The 16004-nt window shown below is 46.9% G+C and overlaps 1 protein-coding gene across 1 annotated transcript; it reads right to left on the bottom strand.

The window, feature by feature from the left end:
* Positions 1 to 4800: 4800 nt before the first annotated feature.
* Positions 4801 to 15693, bottom strand: LOC306982732 (pre-mRNA-splicing factor 38A-like). The gene is made up of 10 exons (XM_079583194.1): positions 15485 to 15693; positions 13855 to 14014; positions 12415 to 12536; positions 12205 to 12290; positions 11226 to 11336; positions 9667 to 9773; positions 9570 to 9596; positions 9412 to 9503; positions 5070 to 5112; positions 4801 to 5000 (listed from the first exon to the last, which is right to left on the bottom strand). The coding sequence occupies exons 1-10, from the start codon at positions 15612 to 15614 to the stop codon at positions 4958 to 4960; spliced, it is 921 nt and encodes a 306-aa protein (XP_079439320.1). The 5' UTR covers positions 15615 to 15693; the 3' UTR covers positions 4801 to 4957.
* Between the last annotated feature and the right edge of the window lie 311 nt (positions 15694 to 16004).

The following is a 16004-nucleotide window of genomic DNA, read 5'->3' as shown; positions in this document are numbered from 1 at the left end:
CTTTACTCCAGGGCTCTTCAATTACTTTTGTCACTGGGCCAGATTTGTCGGAGGTCATTGGCCACTGGGCCGGTCAGTCGGTGAGCCGACCACTGCCACCAAACGTATTCATATTTTTGGGATAAATAAATGATCATTTCATTATCATCAATGCTTGAATAGAATAGAATTGGACCTAAACACAATAGTTGTTTTATATTCCAGCATTTTAGGCTTTAGAAACATTGCAATAACATATTCATACAGAATAATAAAGAGCCTAATAATATACTAGGACTACTCAGAACTAAACCAGGATTAAACCAGGGCAAAGCATGATCTATCAGGGCTAAAGCAGGACTAAATCACATAAACCAGACCAAAGGCCTGATACAGACTAAGAGAGTTACATGTGAGACCAGCTCATCTCAAACCACATGAGTAACTCCTGCTCAGCCACTGCTCCTCAGCTGAGGGACAAGCGCTGACCAAACCCTGAGCCGCTGTTCTGTCCAGACCTCCAGCTTTATGATAAAAGTGGAAGAAGCTCCTCCACATATTCAGCCTCTCTTTGGCCTGTTCACTTCACAAAGAGCATCTCTGCGCTTGTACTTTTCACACAAAGACGAATGAAGTCGAGGGAGAAAAGAAGAAAATGCACCTGTCAGATTCATGATTCAGATGTTATTTAGTGAAGTTAGAGCCCAGAGAGCAGCTTTAGCGCTGACCGGTTAAACACGCGCTGCAGGTGCAGGACACTTATCCAAAACTCACATCGTCCACTTTACAAACATCCACAACTGAACTGGTGTTTCTGACCTGACAGTCGCTGGTCAAGCCCTTTGTAACGATGAAGACGACAGGGAAACATGTGGTCATCTGCTGCGGGGGGGAAGAGCGCTGCTTCTGCGCGGGATAATCACGCTGCACTGTCCTTGTGCTTCGGTTTAGAAAACCTGTCAGTCCGTCCCACGATCAGCTCCTGTTCACCCCGTTTACACCGTTTTACAGAGCCATGTTTTCATTTGAGCCGCGCTGTAGGAGAGACGTTAGCGAGGCTGCAGGCACTGCTACGCTAAGCAGCGTGATTCCGGCGCGAACGCGGCCCGGATGATGCCAAAAAAAAGATAAACTTATGGAAAATGAGGCGCGGGCCGGATTTAATTGGTTGGCGGGCCGGAGCTGGCCCGCGGGCCGCCTATTGAGTAGGCCTGCTTTACTCTTTTCCCTTCTGCTGTCTTTTTGTTCTCCTTTCTTTTTTTATTCTAATTCTCTTCTTTCTATACTTATTACCTACTGCTTCTTCTTTTTCCTTCTTTCTTAACTCTTGCCTTCCGGGTTTTCCTTTTTCTTCAGGCTCCTAGCAGGAGGGGGGGGGGGGGGGGGTTTAGAGGTAATGGGTTTAGAGAACGGGTTAGAAAACAGGATTCTTTTTTTTAGACCAACATACTGCCCTCAAATCCAGAGTGTGGAATTACAAAATGTTAATAAACATAATAATAAAAAAAGAAAGAAAAGAAAAGCATTTACATCTCAGAATCACATGACTCCAGACCTCACCGAGCCCCACTCGTAATGTAGAATAATAAAGAGCATAAATCTGGACCAGGGAGTATTTTTATATGGATTAACCTCTTAACCCCCACCTGAACCGAGCACATTTCCTCCACTTTGGCTTCACAGGAATCTGAAAACATATTAGATCATATTAGATCAGTTTTGTAGGTCTTAGCTTTCAAATGAGGCGTTACACTGTTGTCGAGAAGCTTTTAGATTTGGGTAAAGCTGAACAGGAGAAGGGGTTAAGGCGGGGGTTAAGAGGTTAAAGTGTTTCAGTCTCAGTCGTCCCTGATTTCACAGATTTCTGCTCTTCTTAAATATTAAAACATTATTTACATTTAGCTCCTTTAGTTCATTTAAACATATAAACACACAGGTCACACAGATTTAATATTTAACAACATCACACGGCTGATCTAAAAGGGGATTTTGCCGATATTAGCATGTAGCCGCCGTTAGCGCCGCTTTAGCTGGTGTTAGCATAACATTAGCATGTAGCTCACCTTCATAGTTGTGTTTCGCGGTGTCTTTTCTGTTTAAATACAGCCTGGCTCCTCTGAATGATTCCATTAGTCCCACCAGAGGGCAGCATTTGTCCACATGTGTCCTCCTCGCGGCTCTGAAACCTTTAATGATGATCTGGAGCGCGCGCTGCTCCGTGAGGCGCCGCCTTCGTCTCACCTGTTTCCTTCAGGAAGCGGCTCATTCCCGCCTTCACAATAAAAGGGCGTTTTATCCGTCCGTCCATCCATGTTCTTGTCCGTTTCCGGGTCGGGGGGGCAGATGTTGGAGCTGCTCATACCACATTGCACCAGCCCCCTATAGCGCCCCCTGCAGGTGGTGGGTCCACAGAAGGACGGCCTCATGGTTCGAACCGGGCCACCACGTTAAGAATATGGTTTAATAACTTTTAATAACTTACATTTTTATTTTTTATTATTAATATATGATAATGATTAATTAAATTAACAACATATATATTTAATTATGACACTTTAAGCATATTCAATTAAAAAGCATAATTAACATTTTATTACATTTGTTAACTTTAATACAATAGAGGTGTATATGTGCGGCCCAATATTCTGTCTGTTAGGGCTGCTCGATTATTGAAAAAATAATAATCACGATTATTCAAACGATTATTTGTTGCCTTTAAAAAAATCCATCAAAAAAGTGACAAAAATCCAGGAAAAAAAATGACAAAAATCCAGCAGAAAAAAAGACAAAAATCCAGCAAAAAAATGACAAAAATCCATAAAAAAATGACAAAAATCCAGCAGAAAAAAGACAAAAATCCAGCAGAAAAAAAGACAAAAATCCAGCAAAAAAAATGACAAAAATCCAAATTAAAATTAAAAAATAATGAAAAAATAAATAAAATTGAAAAAATAAATAAAATTAAAAAAATAAATAAAATTGAAAAAAATAAATATATATTATAATAGATTTTTTGCGATTATGCTAATTTTGTAATCGTTTACAGTTGTAATCGAAATCGTTATTGAATTTCGATTAATTGCACAGCCCTACTGTATGTGTCCCTCAGTGATAAAGTTTGGACCCCCGGCTCTAAGGGGAGACCAGGCTGTTCCTCCGTGTCCAGGATCCGTCCTCAGTGGGGGCTCGACTGTCTCTGATTGGAACGGCCTCCAGAGCGACTCGTCATATAATAAAATATATAATAAAATGTGAATCTGTGTTTACAAAAACAACTGTTTATGAGTAAAAGAGGCCAGGAAACTGTTTATATTGGTTTGGTTGGATCTGTTACTGTTTGAACCATCAGTATTTTCAGGAACACTTTGGGTCTGATGTGATGGATTTGGGGAACAGGCCAAAACATTTACAGGAACACTCTCATTAAACTCCATTTTATCAGATCAAATCTTTCCCGGATCCTTTACCCTGAAACACTGAAAATTGGGGGAATGTGTTCCGTCAAACAGGGTCAAATGAAGCACTGGTTTGAACACTTTGAATGAATGAAATAATAACATTTAACTGCAAGAAATTCAATTCAAATATTGAATATATTTAGCAGGTCCAGTTAATCGCTTATCGCTACAACTGCAGATTACATTAACAAGCCGAGGCCTTCATTAGGGTTAGGGGCCAAACTAGGTTAGAATGACCTGATGGTGAAACACATCAGGGTGTTAGTTTGAAGCCTCAAGGTTCAGAAAATATGCAGAAGTTTGAAATGACGTTTTTAATTCCTGTTGTAGTTGTCGTTTGAAAAGTAAGTCTATGGGTGACTGTGTAAATGAATGGGCCACAATGGCAGTTACATCTGAGTGACTTTGTGACAGAAAGTTGGCCGTAAAAGGGTTCAAATATATAAAAAGATGTATAAGAGTTGTTTACTAAAATGGCCACTACAAATGTCTGACATCAGGCCACATCAGCCAGACCAGAAATTCAAAATTTTGCCTTTAAATTTAATAAATATTTAGCTCTGTGGTTTTGGAACATGGACTACAGTGACTTTGCGACAGAGAGTTGGCAATGAAAGGGATTTTTTTTTTAAAGTTATAATTTTCATATGTTTGTAAACAGGAGAGTTTTTATAGCTCTGAAGCTTCAAGCACATTTTTGTGTCAAAGAGACGTTAACGTGAGTTTTTAACTAAAATCGCCGCCACAGAAACAAATTTTAACTTAGAAACAAATCCTTCAGGTCATATTACACAGACCTGAGGCCACATCAGCCAGACCAGGAATGTTCAATTTGGCTTTAGAAAATGTTAAGATATTTCATTTTTTGTGTTTTTTGAACATGCATTATAGTGACTTTGGGTCAGAAAGTTGGCAATTAAGGGATTAAAAATGTATAAAAGTTATATTTTTTTTAATGTATGAACAGAGGAGAGTTAGACCTTCAAAATAAAAAAGGGCCATGAAACTCATCAAATATTAGAACTGCATGAATTACATAAAAATATCTCCAGAAATCAACAACACTATGTCAAACATCCTGAAATATCCCTTTAAGACATCGAGCCTTTATTATATCGATGGTGCTGCTGCTGCTCCAGTAGATCCGCCCCCGCCTGACGATGTGGTTCACGTTTCTAATAAATGAGCTTGTTTCAGGTTCTGCTGTAATACTTTCTCACCACCAGATGGCGCTGAAACAATGAAGCCTATTAACACTGTGTGACATCATTACTTTGAGGAATCATCTGCCAAAACAAGAACAGAAAAGCCACAAGAACGTGACAAAAAAACATGAAAAAAATGATGATAATGAGGTTCAGTTTCTGCAACATTAAAATCAAAGTGTCCAGACTGAAAACGTGTCTGATCTTTTTATTGATCCTGGATCTGATGAAACGGAGAGTTCAGTCTGAGCTAAAAACAAAGTAAAAAATATACAAAACGTTCTATACAACAGCGACAGACAGGGGGCGCCGCGGTCACTCGTGCCGCCGGCTCTTCTTGTGGCTCTTTTTGGAACTCCTGCAAGAGAAGAAGAAACTGGTTCAGATGAAGAGTTAACGAGTTAAAGGTGTTAAAGGCGACACAGACCTCTCCTGAGACTGACTCCTGTGTCTGTGGCTCCTGTGGTGACCTGCGCCAACAAAACAACATTTATCACATTATCTCACATTTATCTCACATTTATCTCACATTTACTCACATTTATCTCACATTTATCTCACATTTATCTCACATTTATCTCACATTATCTCACATTTATCTCACATTTATCTCACATTTATCTCACATTTATCTCACATTTACACAGTTTTTATAATAATGTGTATGAACTAGAGCCGGGTCATGTATCAACTACAAGATGAAATCATAAAGGAGTTCACTAATGTGCAAAATATGGAATATACGGGGAGAGAATACAAGAAAAAGTGAAGTAAATAATGAGGGAAAGGAAAATACATTTAAAACAGGGAAATAATGAAGGAAAAAAAGAGGTGAAAAAAGGACAAAATTCTAGAAAAGTAGGAAAAAAATGGGAAACACTGAAGGGGAAATGGGGCTAAATAGAGGGTAACGTTAAGGAAATGGGAATAATGGGAATAAAATTCACAACACGGGGGGAAAAAGATAAATACTGTAACAAAGTAAGTATAATATTGTAGATTTTGATTGGAGTTATCAGACTGTGGATGCCTGTCTGGCTCCTCCACCATTAATGGATTTTATATGAAAAATAATCAACACTGGAGCAGGGTTTCCGTTAGCCGGCTGTAGCCGACTTTTGGCCGCTTTGAAAAACAAATGGCCGGTAAAAATTATGTCGACAGTAAAAAAATATGGAGAGAATATAGAAAAATATATTAAACATGTCACCTAAGTCAGTGACTAACATAAAGTGTTTTCGAGACAGGCCTAAATATTAAAAAAGCTTCAATATTTCTATCAAAAAAGTTTAGATTTACGCCTTTAGCCCGTTTTACAAAGCGCAGTTGAAGCGCCATCATCGCTGTCTGGATGTGTAACGCTTTTTCTTCGTGCTTCGTCACATTTTCCAAGAAAACAGTGAACTACAGATACATTTACTTTTACTAAGTGTGTAAAGAACTCAGCAGCTAATACGTTTGATTAGGATATTCTTGAAACGCGCATGTGTTCAGTCAGACTGACGCGCTGTCCCGCAGCGGCTCTTCCTGGGAGAGTGGCCGGGTTTAGAGGCGCTTCCCTCGGTCAGTCTGCGCAGACGCCTCGGCTCAGTTACCGGTGTTGGAGCCGCTCAGAGTGGCCGGGTTTAGAGGCGCTTCCCTCGGTCAGTCTGTGCAGACGCCTCGGCTCAGTTACCGGTGTTTGGAGCCGCTCAGAGAGTGGCCGGGTTTAGAGGCGCTTCCCTCGGTCAGTCTGCGCAGACGCCTCGGCTCAGTTACTGATGTTGGAGCCGCTCAGAGAGTGGCCGGGTTTAGAGGCGCTTCCCTCGGTCAGTCTGCGCAGACGCCTCGGCTCAGTTACCGGTGTTGGAGCCGCTCAGAGTGGCCGGGTTTAGAGGCGCTTCCCTCGGTCAGTCTGCGCAGACGCCTCGGCTCAGTTACCGGTGTTGGAGCCGCTCAGAGAGTGGCCGGGTTTAGAGGCGCTTCCCTCGGTCAGTCTGCGCAGACGCCTCGGCTCAGTTACCGGTGTTGGAGCCGCTCAGAGAGTGGCCGGGTTTAGAGGCGCTTCCCTCGGTCAGTCTGCGCAGACGCCTCGGCTCAGTTACCGGTGTTGGAGCCGCTCAGAGTGGCCGGGTTTAGAGGCGCTTCCCTCGGTCAGTCTGCGCAGACGCCTCGGCTCAGTTACCGGTGTTGGAGCCGCTCAGAGAGTGGCCGGGTTTAGAGGCGCTTCCCTCGGTCAGTCTGCGCAGACGCCTCGGCTCAGTTACCGGTGTTGGAGCCGCTCAGAGTGGCCGGGTTTAGAGGCGCTTCCCTCGGTCAGTCTGCGCAGACGCCTCGGCTCAGTTACCGGTGTTTGGAGCCGCTCAGAGAGTGGCCAGGTTTAGAGGCGCTTCCCTCGGTCAGTCTGCGCAGACGCCTCGGCTCAGTTACCGGTGTTGGAGCCGCTCAGAGAGTGGCCGGGTTTAGAGGCGCTTCCCCCGGTCAGTCTGCGCAGACGCCTCGGCTCAGTTACCGGTGTTGGAGCCGCTCAGAGTGGCCGGGTTTAGAGGCGCTTCCCTCGGTCAGTCTGCGCAGACGCCTCGGCTCAGTTACCGGTGTTAGAGCTGCTCAGAGTGGCCGGGTTTAGAGGCGCTTCCCTCGGTCAGTCTGCGCAGACGCCTCGGCTCAGTTACCGGTGTTGGAGCCGCTCAGAGTGGCCGGGTTTAGAGGCGCTTCCCTCGGTCAGTCTGCGCAGACGCCTCGGCTCAGTTACCGGTGTTGGAGCCGCTCAGAGTGGCCGGGTTTAGAGGCGCTTCTCTCGGTCAGTCTGCGCAGACGCCTCGGCTCAGTTACCGGTGTTAGAGCTGCTCAGAGTGGCCGGGTTTAGAGGCGCTTCCCTCGGTCAGTCTGCGCAGACGCCTCGGCTCAGTTACCGGTGTTGGAGCCGCTCAGAGAGTGGCCGGGTTTAGAGGCGCTTCCCTCGGTCAGTCTGCGCAGACGCCTCGGCTCAGTTACCGGTGTTGGAGCCGCTCAGAGAGTGGCCGGGTTTAGAGGCGCTTCCCTCGGTCAGTCTGCGCAGACGCCTCGGCTCAGTTACCGGTGTTGGAGCCGCTCAGAGTGGCCGGGTTTAGAGGCGCTTCTCTCGGTCAGTCTGCGCAGACGCCTCGGCTCAGTTACCGGTGTTAGAGCTGCTCAGAGTGGCCGGGTTTAGAGGCGCTTCTCTCGGTCAGTCTGCGCAGACGCCTCGGCTCAGTTACCGGTGTTGGAGCCGCTCAGAGTGGCCGGGTTTAGAGGCGCTTCCCTCGGTCAGTCTGCGCAGACGCCTCGGCTCAGTTACCGGTGTTGGAGCCGCTCAGAGAGTGGCCGGGTTTAGAGGCGCTTCCCTCGGTCAGTCTGCGCAGACGCCTCGGCTCAGTTACCGGTGTTGGAGCCGCTCAGAGTGGCCGGGTTTAGAGGCGCTTCTCTCGGTCAGTCTGCGCAGACGCCTCGGCTCAGTTACCGGTGTTAGAGCTGCTCAGAGTGGCCGGGTTTAGAGGCGCTTCCCTCGGTCAGTCTGCGCAGACGCCTCGGCTCAGTTACCGGTGTTGGAGCCGCTCAGAGAGTGGCCGGGTTTAGAGGCGCTTCCCTCGGTCAGTCTGCGCAGACGCCTCGGCTCAGTTACCGGTGTTGGAGCCGCTCAGAGAGAGGCCGGGTTTAGAGGCGCTTCCCTCGGTCAGTCTGCGCAGACGCCTCGGCTCAGTTACCGGTGTTGGAGCCGCTCAGAGAGTGGCCGGGTTTAGAGGCGCTTCCCTCGGTCAGTCTGCGCAGACGCCTCGGCTCAGAGAGTGGCCGGGTTTAGAGGCGCTTCCCCCGGTCAGTCTGCGCAGACGCCTCGGCTCAGTTACCGGTGTTGGAGCCGCTCAGAGAGTGGCCGGGTTTAGAGGCGCTTCCCTCGGTCAGTCTGCGCAGACGCCTCGGCTCAGTTACCGGTGTTGGAGCCGCTCTAAAGCGCAGCAGAGCTGGGTCCGTTTTGAATCACTCGAGACTGACTGTTGTGACTTTAGTGCTGTCGATTTGTCTCTCCACAATATTTTAGTGGTGAGGGACTTAATCACTATTTCACACCTGAAGCCACGTAAAAGCGTGGAAGGGCATCTACAGCCCAGCCCTCACTGAGCAGCTGGTCAGACCTGGATAAGGACAGCGTTAGGGTCGTAGATATCGGCTACTTTCTGTCTGAGTTAAAGTGCATATGAGTGGTGTATGTCCGCGTGACACCTGCTGCTCCACCGTCTCCACGCGCACAACTTCATGTTTGGATTTTCGCTGTTGCTACATTTCTCTCACGTCAGTCTTTAATTAGAAATAGCCGTGTTTTGGGACCCACTAAAGCACTCGTGTAGCTCTGTCTAAATGTAGATTGTTATTGATAATAAGCCACGTTCATAATGTATATATTTTTTAATGGCCGGTAATTCTTGCGAATGGCCGACATTTTACGACCCAGCCGACAAAAAATAAGTCTAGCGGAACCTCTGCACTGGAGTAAATAGAATCTTTGACCAGAGGAGACTCTAATGTGCAACGACAGACCTATAAACCTCATCTGCTACGGACCCTTTCCTGTTACTCTTTAGTTGCTTTTTTTGAGGCCTTTTCATCCTAATTCCCTATTTTCCCCTCATTATTTCATCTGACTTTTCCCTATATTTATCATTTCTGTCAGTAAAGACCCTCCTAAACTCTGGGATCGTCTCAGTCCCTCGTCATTCCCTCGTCATTCCCCCGTCAGCCCCCCGCCAGCCCCCCGTTCCTCCCCGGTCCGGTCGTACCTGGAGACTTGGAGCGGTGCCGCCTCTCCCTGGACCTGCTCCGGTGTCGTCTGGGGCTTTTGCTTCGGTGTCGTTCTCTGCGCGGGGACGGGCTGAGCACAAACACAAACCGTCACTCACGGAAACTCAGAAAACTCCGGACGTTTCCGATCGTTTACCTGCGTCTCTTCGGGGAGCGGCTCCTCCTGGAAAACACACAACGTTAAAACACCTGTGCGCCGGGTTTAAGTCACGCTGAGTGGGCGGGGCTTATACCTGCGCGGTGACCTGCTGCGCCGATACCGCGGTGACGGAGACCTGCGGGGGCGGTCGCTGTCTCTGTAACCACGGCGATGGGGCTCCGGGCTCGGCACACGCTCCACCTGAGACATACACACCGTCAGCAGGGGGCAGTACTGAGAGCAGACAGCAGGGACAGTACTGAGAGCAGACAGCAGGGGGCAGGACTGAGAGCAGACAGCAGGGGCAGGACTGAGAGCAGACAGCAGGGGCAGGACTGAGAGCAGACAGCAGGGGGCAGGACTGAGAGCAGACAGCAGGGGGCAGGACTGAGAGCAGACAGCAGGGGCAGCACTGAGAGCAGACAGCAGGGGCAGGACTGAGAGCAGGGGCAGGACTGAGAGCAGACAGCAGGACTGAGAGCAGACAGCAGGGGGCAGGACTGAGAGCAGACAGCAGCACTGAGAGCAGACAGCAGGGGCAGGACTGAGAGCAGACAGCAGGACTGAGAGCAGACAGCAGGACTGAGAGCAGACAGCAGGGGGCAGGACTGAGAGTAGACAGCAGGACTGAGAGCAGACAGCAGGGGCAGGACTGAGAGCAGACAGCAGGGGGCAGGACTGAGAGCAGACAGCAGGACTGAGAGCAGACAGCAGGACTGAGAGCAGACAGCAGGGGGCAGGACTGAGAGCAGACAGCAGGACTGAGAGCAGACAGCAGGGGGCAGGACTGAGAGCAGACAGCAGGACTGAGAGCAGACAGCAGGGGGCAGGACTGAGAGCAGACAGCAGGACTGAGAGCAGACAGCAGGGGGCAGGACTGAGAGCAGACAGCAGGACTGAGAGCAGACAGCAGGGGGCAGGACTGAGAGCAGACAGCAGGGGCAGGACTGAGAGCAGACAGCAGGGGAAGGACTGAGAGCAGACAGCAGGACTGAGAGCAGACAGCAGGGGAAGGACTGAGAGCAGACAGCAGGACTGAGAGCAGACAGCAGGGGCAGGACTGAGAGCAGACAGCAGGGGAAGGACTGAGAGCAGACAGCAGGGGAAGGACTGAGAGCAGACAGCAGGGGCAGGACTGAGAGCAGACAGCAGGACTGAGAGCAGACAGCAGGACTGAGAGCAGACAGCAGGGGAAGGACTGAGAGCAGACAGCAGGACTGAGAGCAGACAGCAGGGGGAAGGACTGAGAGCAGACAGCAGGGGAAGGACTGAGAGCAGACAGCAGGACTGAGAGCAGACAGCAGGGGCAGGACTGAGAGCAGACAGCAGGACTGAGAGCAGACAGCAGGGGCAGCACTGAGAGCAGACAGCAGCACTGAGAGCAGACAGCAGGACTGAGAGCAGACAGCAGGGGCAGCACTGAGAGCAGACAGCAGCACTGAGAGCAGACAGCAGGACTGAGAGCAGACAGCAGGGGCAGCACTGAGAGCAGACAGCAGGACTGAGAGCAGACAGCAGGACTGAGAGCAGACAGCAGGGGCAGCACTGAGAGCAGACAGCAGCACTGAGAGCAGACAGCAGCACTGAGAGCAGACAGCAGGACTGAGAGCAGACAGCAGGGGCAGCACTGAGAGCAGACAGCAGGGGCAGCACCTTCTCGTCGGGGTCGTCCTCTTCTTCGCTGCTCTCCACCTCCTCCAGATCCTCCTCTAAAGCGCTGATCCGGGGCTCCAGCTGCTCCGCCTCCTCCAGCACCTGTCGCTTCTGCAGGAAGACACAAACGTGAATATAAAGAGTCTCCAGTCACTTTCATTACACTAAAGCAGTGTTTCTCAAACTTTTTCAGCACAAGGACCACTTTAACTTCCATTTTTTTTTCTGAGGACCACGTAACAGGATCCCACTCATACACGCCCCCAAAAAACAACAAAATAGGAGGATCAGCTAAAATGATCTTTAATATTAAACATCCCTGCAACTGTTTCAAGTCAAAAACAAATTATTCAAACACAAATGTAATGATATGATCAGAAATTCTTATATGAATTTCTTTTAATTTGAAAAAGTTAATTTGAAATGAGCTGCAGCTTAAAGGAATAGGCCACCGTTTTTACATACTGAGATATGTTCTTACCTCACCTTAGCCGAGTTAATATATCCCCGTCTGGTCTTTGTCCGTGCGCTCACACATACGCAGCCTCTCCCACATGTCACATAGCTCCAAAAAAGCTCACGATAGAAGCTACCAAGCTCTTCCACGTGTTCCCTATTTAAATAAAGTTTTTATGCGAAGTATATTTACACAGAAATGTAACATGTCGATTTTATAAGCAGATAAAAAGGGGGACTTTTTATTTTATTAGGGAACACGTGGAAGAGCTTGGTAGCTTCTGTCGTGAGCTTTTTTGGAGCTATATGACATGTGGGAGAGGCTGCGTATGTGTGAGCGCACGGACAAAGACCAGACGGGGATATATTAACACGGCTAAAGTGAGGTAAGAACATATCTCAGTATGTAAAAACGGTGGCCTATTCCTTTAAGACGAGGTCATCGCTATGGCTGTATAACGAGGCCCTTGACCAGGCTGTGGTGAGGGAGTGATCCAGAGCAGAGGGCGGTCCCGGGACTGACCTGGAGGCGGGGCAGGATGATGTCACAGATTCTCTCAGCGTGAAGCAGCTCATCGATGAATTCATCCACGTGCATCAGCTCGAACTCTGCAGCACAAACAAACATTCACTACATTCACCACAGCGACGTTTCGATGTGCAGGTCCGGGCTAGACGCTGCAAGCTTTTAGATTTGGGTAAAGCTGAAGTAAAGCCGAGTGTCAGCACTGACCTCCGTTGCGGTTCTGAGTCTTGACTTTCCGGTAGTCGTTGTAAAGCGGCTCCAGGTATTTGTAACAGTCGACGGCCGTCCCCGTCAGACGCATGTACATGGCCCCCAGCAAACGCACGTACCTGAGACACAGAGGGTCCGGGGTCAGAGCGGGGTCAGGCCGGGGTCAGAGCGGGGTCAGACCGGGGTCAGGCCGGGGTCAGATCGAGGTCAGAGCGGGGTCAGGCCGGGGTCAGAGCGGGGTCAGACCGGGGTCAGGCCGAGGTCAGACCGGGGTCAGAGCGGGGTCAGGCATTTACGTGTTAATACAGTTTAAATAACATCAAGTACACAATGATGCAAGTCCAGACTCTGTTGAATATGTTGGTGTTTGGAGGAAATGTTCAAATGTCCTGAACCTAAAGCAGCAGCGGAGACTCACAGAAACATGAGTCAGTAACACGGTTCAGTCCCAGTTCAGTTCGGTTTCTGCTTAGTCCCAGTTTAGCCCTGGTTTCCCCCCAGTTCAGTCCCAGTTCAGTCCCAGTTCAGTTCCAGTTCAGTCCCAGTTCAGTCCCAGTTCAGTCCCAGTTCAGTCCCAGCTAGGTCCTTGTTTAGTCTGGGCGATAAATGGTATATTGGAATACGTGGAATATTTAAAACAGAGATAACAATTAATTATCGAATTAGCTTATAATCAGGTCAGTTTGGTAAAGCACTAACCCACAGCCTGAAGTAAAGCTGCCTCAGGAGAAACACTGCTGTGGGAAGTACGGTCCACTGAGCGCTATCCTCTATACTGTAGTCTGTTCATCACTATTCACATGGTGTCTCCTGTCCCCACTCCCCCTCGGGAGTGCCTGTCTAGATCGAACGGAGGAACCTGGGTGAACGGAGGAACCTGCATTCTGGAATCTGAGGACTGGACAGTCTGTGATCTCGGCCCGTCTGCTGAGGGATCCTTCGGCCCTGGGTCTCTATAGCCTGTCCGTCCATGGGAGTGGATCTCTCCTTCTGTGGTTCTCCCCAAGGTTTCTCTTTTCTCCTGCCGGGTTTCTGAGTTTTTCCTTGCCGTACTGGAGAGTCTAAGGACGGGGGACACCCACGCCGCTCTTCGCTACCTCCTATTTGCCATTATATTCACCTGAACTTATTGTCATATTTATTGCTCTGTTTTATTGCCTTTATGTTTGGTGCAGCTGTGAGGCCACTTCTACTGTGATATTGGGCTTTACAAAACCATTAAACTTGAACTTGAAACTTGAAACAATTCTTAATGGTCCTTATTGTGGACCGTATTATGAATCTAAATATAAATGGTCTGAATTCTGAGCAGCTTTCTTCATATGAAAGATCAGGAGACCTTTCAAAGTTTAAAAAATATACTAAAATAATAAGTGGTTATGTCGCCCAGTCCTGGTTTCGTCCTCAGTTTTGTCCCAGTCCGGTCCAGGTCCTCACTTGAAGTCCTCGTTCTTGATGAACTCCACGATGATGTCTTTCTCCGGTTGGATCTGCAGCATCTTCAGCGTCAGACAGAGGAACGGTGTGGGTTTGATGTTTCCTCCAAACACTCCCCCTGTGTACTTCAGCTCCATGGCTTTGTCCACCACCAGCTCCGCTACAAACACACACAAAACTTAGACTTAGGATGTTTTAAACATGTGTGGATAGGGCTGCTCGATTATTGAAAAAATAATAATCACGATTATTTTTGTCATAATTGAAATCACGATTATTTGTTGCCTTTAAAAAAATCCATCAAAAAAAGTGACAAAAATCCAGCAAAAAAAATGACAAAAATCCATAAAAAAGACAAAAATCCAGCAAAAAAATGACAAAAATCCAGCAGAAAAGTGACAAAAATCCAGTATAAAAGTGACAAAAATCCAGCAGAAAAAAATACAAAAATCCATCAAAAAAGTGACAAAAATCCAGCAGAAAAAAGACAAAAATCCAGCAGAAAAAAAGACAAAAATCCATTAAAAAAAAAGACAAAAATCCAGCAAAAAAGTGACAAAAATCCAGCAGAAAAAATACAAAAATCCATTAAAAAAAGACAAAAATCCAGCAAAAAAGTGACAAAAATCCAGCAAAAAAGTGACAAAAATCCAGCAAAAAAGTGACAAAAATCCAGCAAAAAAGTGACAAAAATCCAAAAATTAAAAATTAAATTAAAAAAATAATAATAATTTAAAAAAACAAAACAAAAACAATTATAATCGATTTTTTGCGATTATGCTAATTTTGTAATCGTTTACTGTTGTAATCGTTTACACATACTGCACAGCCCTATGTGTGGATGTTTCTTTAGGAGCTTTCTCATGAACATCAAAGGTCTGGGGTCACTTAATGTCCTTATTATTGTTAAAGGGTCATTGATCATTGACTGGCCTGACCCCAAACCTTAAACAGTAAAGCTTTACCATATTGTGTCTGCATAAGTCATTAAGCATAACTTGTGTTTTCAAAAGGACAGTCTTTGTTTGTCTAAAATAAAGAAAAAAGGAAAAGGCAAGAGACTATCTGACTCACAATAAACTCATGGATTATTGATGTGGTAACGGGTTTATAATTAGTATAACTAGCCTTTCTGTAAAACTTCCTTCATTTCTTTCCTTTTTATTTGCGTTTTTAAACTATTTCTGTGTATAATATAAATAAACTTTGATGATTTGCTCAAACGCTCAAATAAACAAGTGAATGAATGAAGTCGTGTTGAGCCACAGTTTAGTCACATTTAGGTCCATTTCAGAGCCTTTAAAACCTGCTTTAGTCCTGGTTTAATCTGGGTCCAGGCCTGGAGGGACTTGGAAGGTCAGATATTTCATCAGGTGGAACTTCTGGTGAAAAGCTTGAGAATTACTTCAACAACACAAACATGGGCTAATGCTGTTGTTTTTATGTCACATTTTCATCTCAGACTGCTCCTCCTTCACATTAAAACCTCCTGTAGGTCCCAGTGACTAAACGGACCAGCTTCGAACAGATCTGACCGTTTTGAGTCTCGTTAAGGTTGTTTATTTACGTGGATGCGCCGCTTTTAGCCGCGATGCTAAATGCTAAGCGCTAAATGCTAAGTGCTAGTTACCGGTGAGACCGAAGCATTCCTCCTTCCAGTATTTAGACTCGTAAATGCGCGTGCGGATGATTTTCTCCACCAGGTACTGGGGGTTCGTGCCGTGGATGCTGTTCGCGTCCTTCACGGTCCTGTTCGCCATTTCAGACGAGAAGAAACGGGGAAATGTTGCAGAGTTTAGCGGTTAGCTGTAGCACGCACCCCCGCAGCAGCCGCGTCCTTCCGGGTTTTTCTTCTTCTACGGATGTTTGACGGAGGATATGGACTACCGCCACCACCCGGAGGAACTGCGCACAAAACCAAACGGCCCCGTGTTAATCAATAAATGAGTAAATCAAATAAATATTTAATGACTTCGTGTTCTGATTACTGCTAAAACATGTTGAAAGGTGTTGAAGCCTAAAAATAAATACAGTTTAAACATTAATCAAGTTTTTTCAAGACGGGCCATTATCAAATTAAAGGAAAAAACCTTAAAATGTTTGTAACGTTAAAATAGCTGTTCAATAAATAAAAATAATAATAAAAATAC

Source organism: Gobius niger (genome assembly GCF_951799975.1).
Source record: "Gobius niger genome assembly, contig: SCAFFOLD_47, whole genome shotgun sequence".
Classification (NCBI taxonomy): Eukaryota; Metazoa; Chordata; class Actinopteri; order Gobiiformes; family Gobiidae; genus Gobius; species Gobius niger.
This window is presented reverse-complemented; position numbering and strand designations above follow the sequence as displayed.

Coding starts and splice junctions, on each gene's coding strand:
- LOC306982732 (XM_079583194.1), bottom strand. CDS start 15,614: ATGGCGAACAGGACCGTGAAGGACGCGAACAGCATCCACGGCACGAAC. Junction 12,537..13,854: donor ATCAAGAACGAGGACTTCAA/GTGAGGACCTGG, acceptor TCTGTGTCTCAG/GTACGTGCGTTTGCTGGGGG. Junction 5,001..5,069: donor AGGAGTCAGTCTCAGGAGAG/GTCTGTGTCGCC, acceptor CTTCTCTTGCAG/GAGTTCCAAAAAGAGCCACA.